Source organism: Melospiza melodia, chromosome 25 (assembly GCF_035770615.1).
Source record: "Melospiza melodia melodia isolate bMelMel2 chromosome 25, bMelMel2.pri, whole genome shotgun sequence".
NCBI classification, from domain to species: Eukaryota; Metazoa; Chordata; class Aves; order Passeriformes; family Passerellidae; genus Melospiza; species Melospiza melodia.
Window position 1 is genome coordinate 10,916,908 of NC_086218.1, and position 13,147 is coordinate 10,930,054.

Genomic DNA, 13,147 nt, shown 5'->3' on the forward strand with positions numbered 1-13,147 from the left:
GCGGACACGTGCGCGCTCCCGGGGCCGCGGGGCCGCGCGGGCTCTGCTCGCTCCCCATTGGCTGGTCCGCGCGTCAATCAGTGACGTAACCGGGGATTCCGCGCCGCTATTGGCTGGGCTGGCGGCGGTGCCGCCCCCCGGAGTTCCCGGGACGCCGTTGGGATGCGGCGGGCGGTGAGTGCGGGGCGCGGGGAGCGGGGGTCCCGCCGGTGCCGTCCTCGGTTCCGTCCTCGGTTCCGACCCCCGTTCCTGTCCTCGGCCCCGTTTCCGATCCCGGTCCCGGAAAAGCCGATCCTTGACTCCCGGTCCCGGTCCTTATTTCCCGATCCCCGCTCGGTCCCGGTCCGCAATCCCGGTTCTTGATCGTGGTCGCAGTCCCGGTCCTTGATCCCGATCGCGGTCGTGGTCCCCGGTCGCGCTCCTTGACCTCTAACGCGGTCTGTGGTCCCAAGTTCCCCATCCCGGTGCCCGATTCCGGTCCCGGTCCTTGTTCCCATTCCGGTCCTTGTTCCCATTCCGGTCCCTCCCCGCCGCCCTGTCCGTGTCCCGGGGCCCCCGGGCGGGCGGGGGTCGGTGCCGGGTGAGTCACCGGGGCCGGGGGCGGCTCTGACCGGCCCGTCCCGTTCCAGCCCCGCTTCCCGGGGATGCGCAGCGCGGCTCGGAGCTTCCCCGGCGGCTGCGGGCGCTGAGCACCGGGAGCACGATGGACACCGGCATCGGGGACACCGGCACCGGGGCCTCGCTGGCCTGGAGCCCCGGGGCGGCCTCGCAGCCCCCGCCCGGGCTGGGGGTGAAGTTGGGGTCGCTGGTGCTGCTGCTGCTGCTGCCCCTCGCCTGCGGCCTCGCACCCCTCTGGTGCTTCCGACAGCCCCCCGGTACCGGGAATTGGGGGGTCCCGGGGGTCTGGGGGGTTCGGGGAGTGGGGGGCTCATGGAGTTTGGGGGGTTCAGGGGGGTCTTGGGGAGTCTGGGGGTGTCCGAGGGGCTGAAACAGAGTCTGTCCCCGCCTCAGCGCTGTCCCCGCGGGGCCTGGCAGGGTGCAGGGTTGAGGGGGGGTCTCGTTGGGGTCTCAGCCCCCCGATTCCCCCCGCAGACCCCCGCAGCCCCGTGCTCAGCCTGGTGAGCTGCTTCTCGGGCGGGGTTTTCATGGGCACCTTCCTGCTGGACCTCCTGCCCGACTACCTGGGCAGCATCGGCGCGGCGCTGGAGGGGCTGCGCGTCACGGTGAGACCCCCGCGGCTGGCACCGTCCCCACGGGTGTCCCTGTCCCCAGGGGGGTTTCTGTCCCCGGGATCGGGAGGGGGACAGTGAGGGTGGGACAAGGACAGAGGGGGTACAGTGGGGATGGACATTGAAAGTGGGACAGGGACAGAGCATGGACAGGGGGAATGGGACAAGGACGGAGGATGGACAGTGGGGATGGACATTGAAAGTGGGACAGGGACAGAGGGAAGGGCAGTGAGAGTGGGACAGGGAGAGAAGAGGCACGGTGAGAATAGGACAAAGAGCACGGGCATTGCAGAGGGTACAGTGAGAATGGGGCACTGAGGACATTGAGGACGAGGAAGGAGGGGCAACGGAGAAGGGACAGCAGGGCCACACGGATGCCAGCGGAGCAGCCAGAATGGTGACAATATCCCCTGGCTTCTCCAAAGCGCCTCTCCCAGCTCCGTGCCTCAGTTTCCCCGTCACATGCTGCACGGACAGATCCTCCTCTGCCCGCAGCTTCCCCTTGGCACTGTCCCCTCCCCCTTGGCACTGACTGTCCCCACCGTCCCCTCCCCACAGCTGCAGTTCCCCCTGCCCGAGTTCATCCTGGCCATGGGCTTTTTCCTGGTGCTGGTGCTGGAGCAGGTGACGCTGGCGCAGCGCGAGCTGGCCGAGCCTCCCGAGGAGTCGCGGGCGCTGCTGCCCAACGGTTCCTCCATCCAGGCCGCGGCTCCCGGCCCCGGCGTCCCGGCGGGCTCGGCGGTGCCCGGTGCCCCCGGGGTGCTGCGGGCCGGGGCGCTGGCGCTGGCGCTGGCGCTGCACGCGGTGCTGGAGGGGCTGGCGCTGGGGCTGCGCGAAGGGGACGCGGCGGCGCTGCGGGTGCTGCTGGCGCTGCTGCTGCACAAGGGCGCCGTGGCCTTCGGCCTCTCGCTGGAGCTGCTGCGGAGCCGCCTGCGCCCGCCCGCCGTGGCCTCGTGCCTGGTGCTGCTGGCCCTCATGTCCCCGCTGGGCGTCGGGGTGGGCACGGCGCTGGCGGCGGGCGCGGGGCCGAGGCAGCGCCTGTGCCGGGCCGTGCTGGAGGGCTTGGCGGCCGGCACCTTCCTCTTCGTCACCTTCCTGGAGATTCTGCCCCAGGAGCTGGGGGTGCCGCGGAATCGCATCCCCAAGGTGATCCTGATCCTCGCCGGCTTCGCGTTGGTCAGCGCCATCCTCTTCGTCAAGGGATGAGATCCGCCGGGATCTGCGCCCCGGCCTCGGAGGATCCCGTGGGATTCCTGTGCCCCGAAGTGCCAAAGTGCCTCTCCCAGCTCTGTGCCTCAGTTTCCCTCTCTAACCTGTCCTCTTTCTCAAGCCCGACCTGGGATCCCCCATTCTCGCTCCCACCCTGCACTCCCCTTTTCCAAAGTGCCAAAGTGCCTCTCTCAGCGCTGTGCCTCAGTTTCCCCGTCTGCACAAGGGATCGGTGCTGTGACCCCCCCTCCCAGGACACCGGGAGGGGGTGAGTGTCCCCCCCTCAATAACCACAAGTGCTCTTACGGACTCCCCCGGATTTGGGGGCGTTAGATGAAGCAAATAAAGAACTGAATCCCAAATTTCTGCCTGTGCCTGGGGAGGGTGGGACGGGATTTGGGGTGTGTGTCTCAGTGTGCCCTCTCACCCCCCAGGATATATGTGCTAGGGGAGTCTGATATCCCCTAATTTTGGGTCTGGGGGGTTTCTGCTCAGTTCCCAGGCTCGGGGAGGGGGCGACCCCGCTGTACCCCCAGAGCCGCCCCCATTTCTGAGCCCCTCCAAGCTCGTCCCAGCCCATTCCGCTCACAGAGCAGACCACGCCCCTTCCAGAGGCCGCGCCCCTTCCCAGCCCGGCGCTCTCGCGCTGCTCTCCGGGATTTGTAGTCCCAGCCTCCCTCACCGTCCAGTACCTCGTAACCCAGCGCCTCCATTTCCCAGCGCTCCCTGCGCAGCGCCCGCACAGATCACTGGGAGTTATAGTCCACACACATAGCACACACCGCTGTTGGTTCTACCCGCTGAACTACAGATCCCGGCGTACCGCGCGCGGCGGCGGCGGCGGAGCGGCGGAGCGGGGAAGATGGCGGCGGCGGGCGCGGGGGCCGGGCCCGGGCCCGGCGCGGGACCCTCGGCCGGCGCCGGTGCGTCCAACCCGCGCAAGTTCAGCGAGAAGATCGCACTGCAGAAGCAGCGGCAGGCGGAGGAGACCGCGGCCTTCGAGGAGGTCATGATGGAGATCTGCTCCACACGGGTGAGGACGGGCCGCGCGCCGGATGCGCCGCGGGGCGGGGGGGGGGGCCGGGGCGGAGGGGCCGTGAGGGGCTGGGGGGGCCCGGGGCTGCGGGGGAGAGGACCGAGGGAATCGTGAGGGGCTGAGGGGGGTCTTGAGGAGCTGGCGGGGGCCGTGATTTGGGGGGATCGTGAGGGGACGCGGGGGCGAGGGTGTGGGGGGGCTGGAGGGGTCCTGAGGGGATGGGGGGCCCGTGAGGAACTTGGGGAGGGGGCTCAGAGGGGGCTAAGGAGGCTGCGAGAATATTGGGGGGAGTTTGAGGGGTCGAGGGGTGCTCTGAAGGATTTGGGTTGGGGTAGAAGGGTCCGGAAGGGCTCGGAAGGGTTTAGGGGTGTTGGAGGGGCTGCGAGGATTTTGGGGAGGGGGTCCAGGGGGGGTTCCGCCTGGATCCCGGCGGAATTGGGGTGGGAAAGGGATCCCTGATGGCTCCGATCCCACCCCGCGGAGCTCCGGGCTCTGTCCCTGTGCCCGGGACCCCTCGGGGGATGCTCAGGTTGGGTTTGTTTGGGGCCGGGAAAGGCAGGGATGGGATATTTGGGATATCTGGGATCAATCCCACCCGGCAGCTCCGGGAAAGGCGAGTGCTGGGAACTCGGAGGGAATCGGGAAAACCGGGAATGCTCCAGATGTGGAGCTGCTCAGGAATCGCCTCCTGAAACCTGTGGGAATTTCCGCCATCCCGGCTTTTGGTCCTTCCCAGCCCAAAGTGCGGGATGGAGGAGCGAGGATGGGCAGTGAGGAATCCGGGGAGGCTCTTCCAGGGCACGGGGAAAATCCGGGGAATGCCCAGCAGAGCTTCCAAAACCGGGAATATTTTTGGCTTGGATCTGCGGGAGCTCAGAGTCTGGGATGTCACAGGGACATCCGTGGAGAGTTCGGGGCTGGGCCGGACCTTGCTGTCCCTTCCTGGGCGGTTTAGGAGCGGGGTGGAGCATCCCCGGGTGCCTCCATCCGCAGGGATTTTGGGGCCGTGTTTGCAGAGCAAACAGCTGGTTAATGTGCAGCGGGGCTGTGCTGAGCCCTGCCTGGAATCAATGCTCCGGGAATTCCTTCCCTCATCCCTGCCTGGAATCATTCCTCTCGGAATTCCTTCCCTGACCCCTGCCTGGAATAATTCCTGCGGGAACCCATTCTCTGATCCCCGCCTGGAATAATTTCTCCAGAAATCCGCTCCCTGATCCCTTTCTGGAATCATTCTCCAGGAATCCACTCCACGGTCCTTCTCTGGGATGGCTCCTCTGGGAATTCCTCCCCTCATCCCTGCCCCATCCATTCCCGTGTGGGATCCGCAGCCCCCCCAGCTCTGCTCCGTGGTTCCCGGAGTTTTTCCCGGAGTTTTTCCCGGAGTTTTTCCTGGAGTTTCCCCACTGTTTGAGAGCTGCAGATCCCGGGTTCCAGGCTCCCCCAGGCTCACAGCTCCCTGCTCCATCCCAAGGCCTTAAGCCCCAGCGCAGCTCCGGGTGCTAATCCCGCCAGCTGCTGCCTAAATCTCCTGGGGTTTTTTGGGTTGTTTTCCTTGTTTTTCCCTCTGGATCTGGATTTCCACGGTTTTGCGCTCAGGAATTCGGTGTTTCCCGTTTCTCAGCTGGTTTTGTGGCTTCAGCTTCTCTTTCCCTGGGATTTCTCCAGGCACTGAGGCACAACAGCTCGTGGATCTGTTTAGGGCCCCCCAGCTCCGGAGTGAAAGGGGATTCCTGTGGGCTCAGCCCAGGGAATTCCTCCTTCCCTGGGCACCGGGAGCAGGGTGGGGTGATCAGGGGATGGGGGGATTGGGCCATGCCCTGCTGCTGGAGGGGGGTGAGGCCGTTCCCTTTCCTGGGAATCCCAAATCTCTGATGTTTGCTGGGATCCCCTTATCTCCCGCCGTGCTGTGCTGTGACTCCTTCCCCCAGCCTTGAGTCCTGCTCTCTGCTGGAATCTCCGGGGTGGCCTTGGGTGGATGGGGTGGAAAATCCCTCTGGATCTGACCCCAGAGTCTGTCTGGGACAGGGGGAGCCTCTGCTCCAGGATTGCGGGATCCTCTCGGGATCCTGACCCTCATCCATCCCGCTCTGGGTGCGGGAAGGGGCCGGATCCAATGTGGGGTGCGGGAAGGGGCCGGATCCAATGTGGGGCGTGGGAAGGGCAGCCCGGGGGTCCCAGGGGGTGCTGGCCACCCCGCTGAGCGTCCCCCACCCGTGTGCCCCCAGCTGCAGGCGCAGAAGCTGCGGCTGGCCCACAGCCGGGGCCCCTTCTACAGCGGCTCCCTGCCCAACGTCAACCAGATCGGCAGCGGCGTGCCCGACTTCCAGGTGACTCCAGGGGCTCTCTGGGGACACGGGCACCTTCCCCGGTCCCTTCGCCCGCTCCCACGAGGGGCAGCTGCTCCCGAGCCCCTCCTGGGTGGGCTCAGCCGCTCCCCCTCCCCTCAGGGCCCATCGCCGCTGGATTCCACGCGCGGCACGCGGCACCACGGGCTGGTGGAGCGCGTGCAGCGGGACCCGCGCCGCATGATGTCCCCCCTGCGCCGCTACGTGCGCCAGATATCCTTTGTGCCGTGTCCCCGGCGCTGTCCCGGCCCTGCCGCCCTTCCCGGGGCCTTTGGGAGCCCCCCGATCCCTGTGTGACCCTTAACGTGCCCCCACATCGACAGCTCTCCCTACGGACCCACGTACCTGTCACCACCGCCCGAGCCCAGCTGGAGGAGGTAATTCCTGCTTGCCCTGGGTCCCCAGTGCCCTTTCCCATCCTGTTCCCATCCCATTCCCATCCTGGAGGAGGTAATTCCTGATTGCCCCGGGTCCCCAGTGCCCTTTCCCATCCTGTTCCCATCCCATTCCCATCCTGGAGGAGGTAATTCCTGCTTGCCCTGGGTCCTGGGTGCCCATTCCTATCCCATTCCCATCCTGGAGGAGGTAATTCCTGCTTGCCCTGGGTCCTGGGTGCCCATTCCTATCCCATTCCCATCCTGGAGGAGGTAATTCCTGCTTGCCCTGGGTCCTGGGTGCCCATTCCTATCCCATTCCCATCCTGGAGGAGGTAATTCCTGCTTGCCCTGGGTCCTGGGTGCCCATTCCCGTCCCATTCCCTGATGCCCTTTCTCCCTCTGCAGGACCATGCCCTGGAGCAATTTCCCCATGGAGAAAGGACATTTATTCCGGCTGCCCTCGGCTCTCAACAGGTAATGGATGGGTTTTCTCCCTGTTGCCAAGCCAGGCTCCAGCCCTTTCTGCAGAGGAGGTGGCCCTGGAGACCCCCAGAGAGGCCCCAGGACCCCCCTGGGGAGGAGCTGGCCCCTGACCCCCCGTCAGGGGTCCCACGGCTGAACAATGTCCCTCTTTGTCACTCGTCCCAGCCGCCTTTCCCAGCCCTTCCCTGCCCTCCTCTGCCTGGGAACAGCTCCCTGGGAACACCCTGGGTGCCCCCAGCCCCTAAAGGGTCCCTGGGGTGCCCTGGGGGTCCCATTGTCCCCCCATACCAGGGGTGGTGGCAGAGGGGACGGGAGCGGAGCCGGACTGGGGACACAGGGGAGGGATCCCAGTGGGGAGGGGGCACCAGGAGGGGGCTGGGCTGGGCTGGGGGTCTGTCAGTGGGGCTTTCAGTGGGTCGGGGGTCTGTCAGTGGGTCTGTCAGTGGGTCTGTCAGTGGGGCTGTCAGTGGGTCTGTCAGTGGGTTGGGGGTCTGTCAGTGGGTTGGGGGTCTGTCAGTGGGCTGGGGGTCTGTCAGTGGGTCGGGGGTCTGTCAGTGGGTCTGTCAGTGGGTCTGTCAGTGGGGCTGTCAGTGGGGCTGTCAGTGGGTCTGTCAGTGGGTTGGGGGTCTGTCAGTGGGTTGGGGGTCTGTCAGTGGGTCGGGGGTCTGTCAGTGGGTTGGGGGTCAGTCAGTGGGTCTGTCAGCGGGTTGGGGGTCAGTCAGTGGGTCTGTCAGTGGGTCTGTCAGTGGGTCTGTCAGTGGGCCGGGGGTGTGTCAGTGGGTCTGTCAGTGGGCTGGGGGTCTGTCAGTGGGTCGGGGGTCTGTCAGTGGGGCTGTCAGTGGGTCGGGGGTCTGTCAGTGGGGCTGTCAGTGGGTTGGGGGTCTGTCAGTGGGTCGGGGTCCAGGCAGAGCCCAGATGCAGCTCTCTCCCCGTGTGCAGGACGAACTCGGACTCGGCGCTGCACACGAGCGTGATGAACCCCACTCCCCAGGACTCCTACCTGGGCCCCTCCCAGGCCGGGCCCCCCCCCGGCCGCCGAGCTGGTGAGCTCCCCCCACACCCCCCGAGGGCTCTGGGGGCTCCCAGGGCAGCCCCCTCCCCTCTGTGCTCCCCTCACCCTCCTGCTCCCCCACAGGTTTCCTGGACGGGGACTCGGACAGCAAAGGTGAGCGTGGCACCAACCCGTGTGCCCAGTGCTGTGTGCCCTCTTTCTCTGTTCTGGGGGGGCTCTGAGTGAACCCCCCTGTGCCCCCTCCTCCTCACACTGACCCCCCGTGCCCTTCCCAGTGTTTCTTTTCCAAGTGCCTCCCATCGAAGAGAACTTCGATGACAACAAGCACTCGCTGAAGCCCTGGGACGCCAAGAAGGTGGGTGGGGACACCAGGAAGGTGGGTGGGGGTGTCCCCCCGTGTCCCCCACCCCTGTGGCCTGGCCTCACTCCCACCCTTTGATCCCACAGCTCTCGTCCTCCTCGGCCCGGCCGCGCTCCTGCGAGGTGCCGGGAATCCAGTGAGTGCTGGGAGGGGCTGGCATGGGGAGGGGGATGCCAGGGAGGGGCTGGAGGTGGGAAAGGGGCACTGGGGGCACTGGGGGAGCCCCTGTCCTGCTCTGATCCCGTCTCTCTCCCCCCTGTGCCAGCGTATTCCCATCCCCGGATCAACCTGCCAACGTGCCCCTCATGCCCTCGGCCCTCAACACGGGGGGGTCCCTGCCCGACCTGACCACGCTGCACTTCCCGTCCCCCCTGCCCACCCCCCTGGACCCCGAGGAGGCCCCGTACCCGCCCCTGAGCGGGGGCAGCAGCACCTCCAACCTGGCCACCACCATGACCCACCTGGGCATCAGCGGCAGCGCCGGCGGCGTCGGGCTGGGCTACGACCCCCCAGGTGAGACCCCTGCACCCAGAGAGGGTCCCCAGGCTGGGAACTGCTCTGGGGGACACAGGGAGCACCACCAGTGTCCAACAGACAGAGATGGGGACCCCTGCATGGTGTGGGGGGACACAGAGCCCCTCCAGGAGGTGTCCTGGGGTGGCAGTGGCAGCTCCAGGGATCCCAGTCTGGGATGGAGCAATCTGAGAGTGGGGTGGGGATGGATCTGGGGGTCCTGTGGGTGTGTGGGGGGAGCCCAGCTCCCACCCTGTTCCCCTGTGGAGTCCCATGGTGTTGTGGGTCTCTGAGGGGAGCCCAGCTCCCACCCTGTTGCCCTATAAGATCCATTCGTTTTGGGGGTCCCTGGGGGTGCCCAGCTGTCATTCCCTGCGCTCTGGCAGTGCCAGGGGTCTCACAGGGGTCTGGGAGGAGCCCGTCTCCCACCCCGGTGCCCCCTCCCGCCCCTGCCCGGGGTGTGTGTCCGTCCCTGTGTCCGTGTGTCCGTCCCCATCGTTTTGTTCCCCTCCATCCCCGTCCCCGGGCCGTCCCGGGGCTGGGGCCGTGCCGGGGTAACGGTGCTCTCTGTTTTTGTCCCCACAGGACTCCCCTCACCTCTGCAGAGCTCCCTGAGTAACCCGTCCCTGCAGTCCTCCCTGAGCAATCCCAACCTGCAGGCCTCCCTGCGCGGCCCCTCGCTGCAGGCCTCCCTCAGCAACCCCTCGCTGCAGTCCTCGCACAGCAGCTCCTCCATCCCCTCCTCCCTGTCCAACCAGTCCCTGCCCTCCTCGCTGTCCTCCTCGCTCTCCAACCCCTCGCTGCCCACGTCCCCGCGGCCGCAGCCGCTGCAGTCCTCGCCCAGCAACCCCAGCCTGCCCTCGGGGCTGGGCGGCTCCTTCGCGGCCACCTCGCCCCGCCGGCGCGTCCCGCTCAGCCCCCTGTCCCTGCCCGCGGCCGGCGACTGCAGACGGCAGCACCCCAAACAGTTCTCACCAACAATGTCACCCACATTGTCCTCCATCACCCAGGTACGCATCGTCGTCGTCCCCCGCTCCGGCGCCGCCGCCTCCTCTTCCTCGGCCTCCTCCTCTTCCTCTTCCTCAGCCTTTTCCTCCTTTCCCCTTCCTTGTCCTCCTCCTTGTCTCCTTCTCCTCGTCCTCTTCCCCATCCTCCCTCTTCTTACCCTTCTTGTGTTCCTTCTCTTTTTCTTCTTTCCCTTTCTTCTCTTCCCCATCCTTGTTCTTGTCTTGGATCTCACCTTTGTCCTTTTCCTCCTTTCCCCTCCTTGTCTCCTTCCTCCTTGTCCTCTTCTCCATCTTCCTTCTTTTCGTCCTTGTGTTCTTTCTCTTTCTCTTCCTTTTCCTTCTGTTTCTGCTCTTCCCCATCCTCCTTCTCATCCTTGTGTTCCTTCTCTTTCTCTTCTTTTTCTTCTTTCTCTTTCTCCTCTTCCCCATCCTTATCCTTATCTTGGACCTCCTCTTCCTCACCCTCCTCTTCGTCCCGCTTATCCTCAACCTCCTCTCCCCTCCTCGTGCCTTCACTTCTCGTCTCGTTTCCATCCTCATCTCACCCACACCCCAGGGCCCCCCTCACCCCCACAGCCCCTCCCTGTGCTCAGGGACAGTGGGGGGGACCCTGTGTCCCTTCTAGGGACCCCTCAATGTCCCTCCCAGGACCCCCCAGTCCCTCCCAGGCCCCCCACGTCCCCTCCAGGCCCCCTCCCCTCCGCGGCTCCGGCTGCAGCCGTGGCTGTTTCGGGGCTCTCAGGGACGGCTCCTGCCGGTGCTGGGGGGGCTGGGGGAGCCCCCCACCCTCGGGGGGGGGCCCTGCTGACGCCCCCTCCCCGTTCTCTCCGCAGGGCGTGCCCCTGGACACCAGCAAGCTGCCGGCGGAGCAGCGGCTGCCCCCGTACCCCTACGGGCAGCCGGGGCTGCTGCTGGGCTCCCAGCCCCCCCCGAGGGGCCCCGCGCCCCCCCCGCGCCCCTACAACCCCCCCTACACCCCCGGCACCCCCCTGGGGCAGCCCCTGGCACAGCCCCACGCAGCAGACTTCGGCCTGGGCAGCGTGAGTGGGGCACGGGGACAGGGGGGCACCTCGGAGGGGGCGTGGGGATGGGGATCCCCTTTGTGGGGCGGACATGGGGTCAGAGAATGTTGTATGGGGTCAGGGGGGCAAGGAGGACATGGGGACAGGGACCTGTCTGGAGGCTCCTTGTGGGGTGGACATGGGGTCAGGGGACCTCTGCATGGGGGACATGGGGACAGGGACCCATCAGGAGGCTCCTTGTGGGGTGGATATGGGGTCAGCGGGGCAAGAGGGACATGGGGACAGGGGACCCAGCATGGGGGACATGGGGGGTGGGGACCCTCTGGGTGGGGTCACCAGGGGAGGATGGGGACAGGGCACTCTCTGTGGGGGTCTCACCTGCCGTGTGTCCCCCTCCCCACAGCTGGAGCAGTTCGGGATCGGGGAGAGCCCCCCCGGGAACAGCGGAGGCTTCCCCGAGGATTTGGGGGGGGCCCTGGGTTACCCCCCGAGCGAGGGGGGCTACGACCCGCCCGGCCTGAGCCGCCCAAACCTGAGCAACTGCAGCCGCCACGGCCCCATCCCCAACATCATCTTCACAGGTGGGGGGCACGGGGGGGCCTGGGGGGCTGGGGATGTCTCTGGGGGGGCTGCGTGGCACAAGGGGTGGGCTGGGGGCTGTTTGGGAGAGTCACAGGAGGGGAGGTGAGGGCTGGGGATTCCTGGGCTGTCCTGGGGGTCTCTGGGCTGTCACGGGGGGTGTCTCAGGGGTCTCTGGGCTGTCCCAGGGTGGTGTCCCGGGGGTCTCTGGGCTGTCCCAAGGGGTCTCTGGGCTGTCACGGGGGGTGTCTCAGGGGTCTCTGGGGTGTCCCAGGGTGGTGTCCCGGGGGTCCCTGGTCTGTCCCGGGGTGTCTGTCCCCGCTGACCCCCGTGTCCCCCCCGCCGTTCCCCGCAGGCGACTCGCCCCCCGGGCTGTCCAAGGAGATCGCCACGGCCCTGGCGGGGGTGCCGGGCTTCGAGGTGGAGGGGGGCTCGCTGGGGAGCCTGGGGGGCCTGGAGGAGGAGCTGCGCATCGAGCCGCTGACGCTGGACGGGCTGAGCATGCTGAGCGACCCGTGCGCGCTGCTCACCGACCCCGCCGTGGAGGATTCCTTCCGCTCCGACCGCCTGCAGTGAGCCCGGGCCGGCCCCGGGGCCGCCGCCCGCTGCGCTCCCGCTGAGGGACCGGGGCAGCTCCGGGAGAGAACCGGGAATGCACCGGGAGAGAACCGGGAATGCACCGGGACAGCACCCGGAATGCACCGGGAGTGCAACGGGAGAGGCGGGAACGGATCCCGAACCCGGGAATGGATCCCGAACCCCGGAATGGATCCCAAACTCGGGAGCGGATCCCAAACTCGGGAGCGGATCCCAAACCCCGGAATGGATCCCGAACCCCGGAACGGATCCCGAACCCCGGAACGGATCCCGAACCCCGGAACGGATCCCAAACCCCGGAACGGATCCCGAACCCCGGAACGGATCCCAAACCCCGGAATGGATCCTGAACCCCGGAACGGATCCCGAACCCGGCTGCAGGGAGCTGCGACCCCCCAAGCCCCACAGAAATGGGCGGGGGGCTCCGTCCGGACCCTCCAAACTGTGGCTGTCAAGGGCTGCGACCGCCCCCAGTGAGCCTGGGGGGGTCCGTGCCAAGCCCCCTCCCCAGTTCCCACCCTGGGACTGACCCTGTCACTGTCCTGCCAGGAAAATCCTGGAAAAGTGGGGAGGGGGCTCCAGGCATGGCTCTCAAGGGCTCCTTCTGCTCCTTCCGAGGTTGGGGGGGTCCCCAGCACCCCCCAGCCCCCTCCCCAAATTCCCACCGGGTTCTGTTCTCCAGGAAACCCCCGGGACCACCTCGGGGTGAGGGAATTGGGGGAGGGGGAGACAATCCAGGCACCCCCCCAAACCATCCTGGGGGGTTCCACTCATCGCCCCCCCCTCAATTCCCACCCCCAGAGCCCACCTGGCACCGAACCCCGGGAAATTTGGGGAGGGGGCTGCACCCCCGGGGGGGGCTGTACATAACCCCGTAGGTAGAGACCCTCGGGGGGGCCGCTTCTGCCTTTATTTTATCATTTTTCCGGCTAATCATCATCATGTTTAAGGAGAGATCCCGCTCCCCCCTCCCCAATATGTACCCCAAGCCCCCCTCCCCAAATTACCCAGCTACCGGGGACGTGTAGAAAGCACTTGTAACTTTGCCCCCTGCCCCCCTCCCCAAAACTGGGGGGCCCGTCCGTGGGTGGGGGGCCCTGGGCCCCCCCCCGGAGGGAGCCAGAGTGATTTATTATTATTATTATTTTTTAAAATATATTCTATGTTAATTAAATCCCCCTCCTGCTGGCGTGTGGGTGATTTTGGGGAGGGTGTTCTGAGGATTTTGGGGAGGGGGTTCTGAGGATTTTGGGGAGGGGTTCTGAGGATTTTGGGGGGGTTCTGAGGATTTTGGGGAAGGTGCTGAGGATTTTGTTGGGGGGATTCTGAGGATTTTGTTGGGGGGATTCTGAGGATTTTGGGAGGGGGTTCTGAGGA

General features: G+C 66.6%; 2 protein-coding genes across 4 annotated transcripts; both read left to right on the top strand.

The window, feature by feature from the left end:
• The first annotated feature begins 645 nt into the window (after positions 1-645).
• On the top strand, positions 646-2,800 carry SLC39A1 (solute carrier family 39 member 1). 2 transcript variants are annotated; one of them, XM_063176649.1, is made up of 3 exons: positions 646-884; positions 1,087-1,223; positions 1,788-2,800. In XM_063176649.1, the coding sequence occupies exons 1-3, from the start codon at positions 704-706 to the stop codon at positions 2,433-2,435; spliced, it is 966 nt and encodes a 321-aa protein (XP_063032719.1). In that variant the 5' UTR covers positions 646-703; the 3' UTR covers positions 2,436-2,800. The 2 variants fall into 2 exon arrangements, with proteins under 2 accessions (XP_063032719.1, XP_063032718.1); XM_063176648.1 differs by having other exon boundaries at positions 650-875; positions 1,093-1,223.
• Positions 2,801-3,300: 500 nt separating this feature from the next.
• On the top strand, positions 3,301-12,944 carry LOC134429465 (CREB-regulated transcription coactivator 2-like). 2 transcript variants are annotated; one of them, XM_063176642.1, is made up of 13 exons: positions 3,301-3,471; positions 5,700-6,032; positions 6,135-6,196; positions 6,602-6,670; positions 7,619-7,722; positions 7,815-7,844; positions 7,967-8,046; positions 8,139-8,188; positions 8,318-8,565; positions 9,151-9,575; positions 10,406-10,612; positions 10,998-11,175; positions 11,529-12,944. In XM_063176642.1, the coding sequence occupies exons 1-13, from the start codon at positions 3,301-3,303 to the stop codon at positions 11,747-11,749; spliced, it is 2,178 nt and encodes a 725-aa protein (XP_063032712.1). In that variant the 3' UTR covers positions 11,750-12,944. The 2 variants fall into 2 exon arrangements, with proteins under 2 accessions (XP_063032712.1, XP_063032713.1); XM_063176643.1 differs by lacking the exon at positions 9,151-9,575.
• Positions 12,945-13,147: the final 203 nt, after the last annotated feature.

What these genes read in the sequence shown, in the direction of transcription:
- LOC134429465 (XM_063176642.1), top strand. Translation starts at nt 3,301, where the DNA reads ATGGCGGCGGCGGGCGCGGGGGCCGGGCCCGGGCCCGGCGCGGGACCC. An exon ending in CTGCCCTCGGCTCTCAACAG is followed by an intron (nt 6,671 to 7,618) that starts GTAATGGATGGG and finishes CCCCGTGTGCAG; the next exon opens with GACGAACTCGGACTCGGCGC. An exon ending in CCCCAACATCATCTTCACAG is followed by an intron (nt 11,176 to 11,528) that starts GTGGGGGGCACG and finishes CGTTCCCCGCAG; the next exon opens with GCGACTCGCCCCCCGGGCTG.
- SLC39A1 (XM_063176649.1), top strand. Translation starts at nt 704, where the DNA reads ATGGACACCGGCATCGGGGACACCGGCACCGGGGCCTCGCTGGCCTGG. An exon ending in ACAGCCCCCCGGTACCGGGA is followed by an intron (nt 885 to 1,086) that starts ATTGGGGGGTCC and finishes CCCCGATTCCCC; the next exon opens with CCGCAGACCCCCGCAGCCCC. An exon ending in TGGAGGGGCTGCGCGTCACG is followed by an intron (nt 1,224 to 1,787) that starts GTGAGACCCCCG and finishes CCCTCCCCACAG; the next exon opens with CTGCAGTTCCCCCTGCCCGA.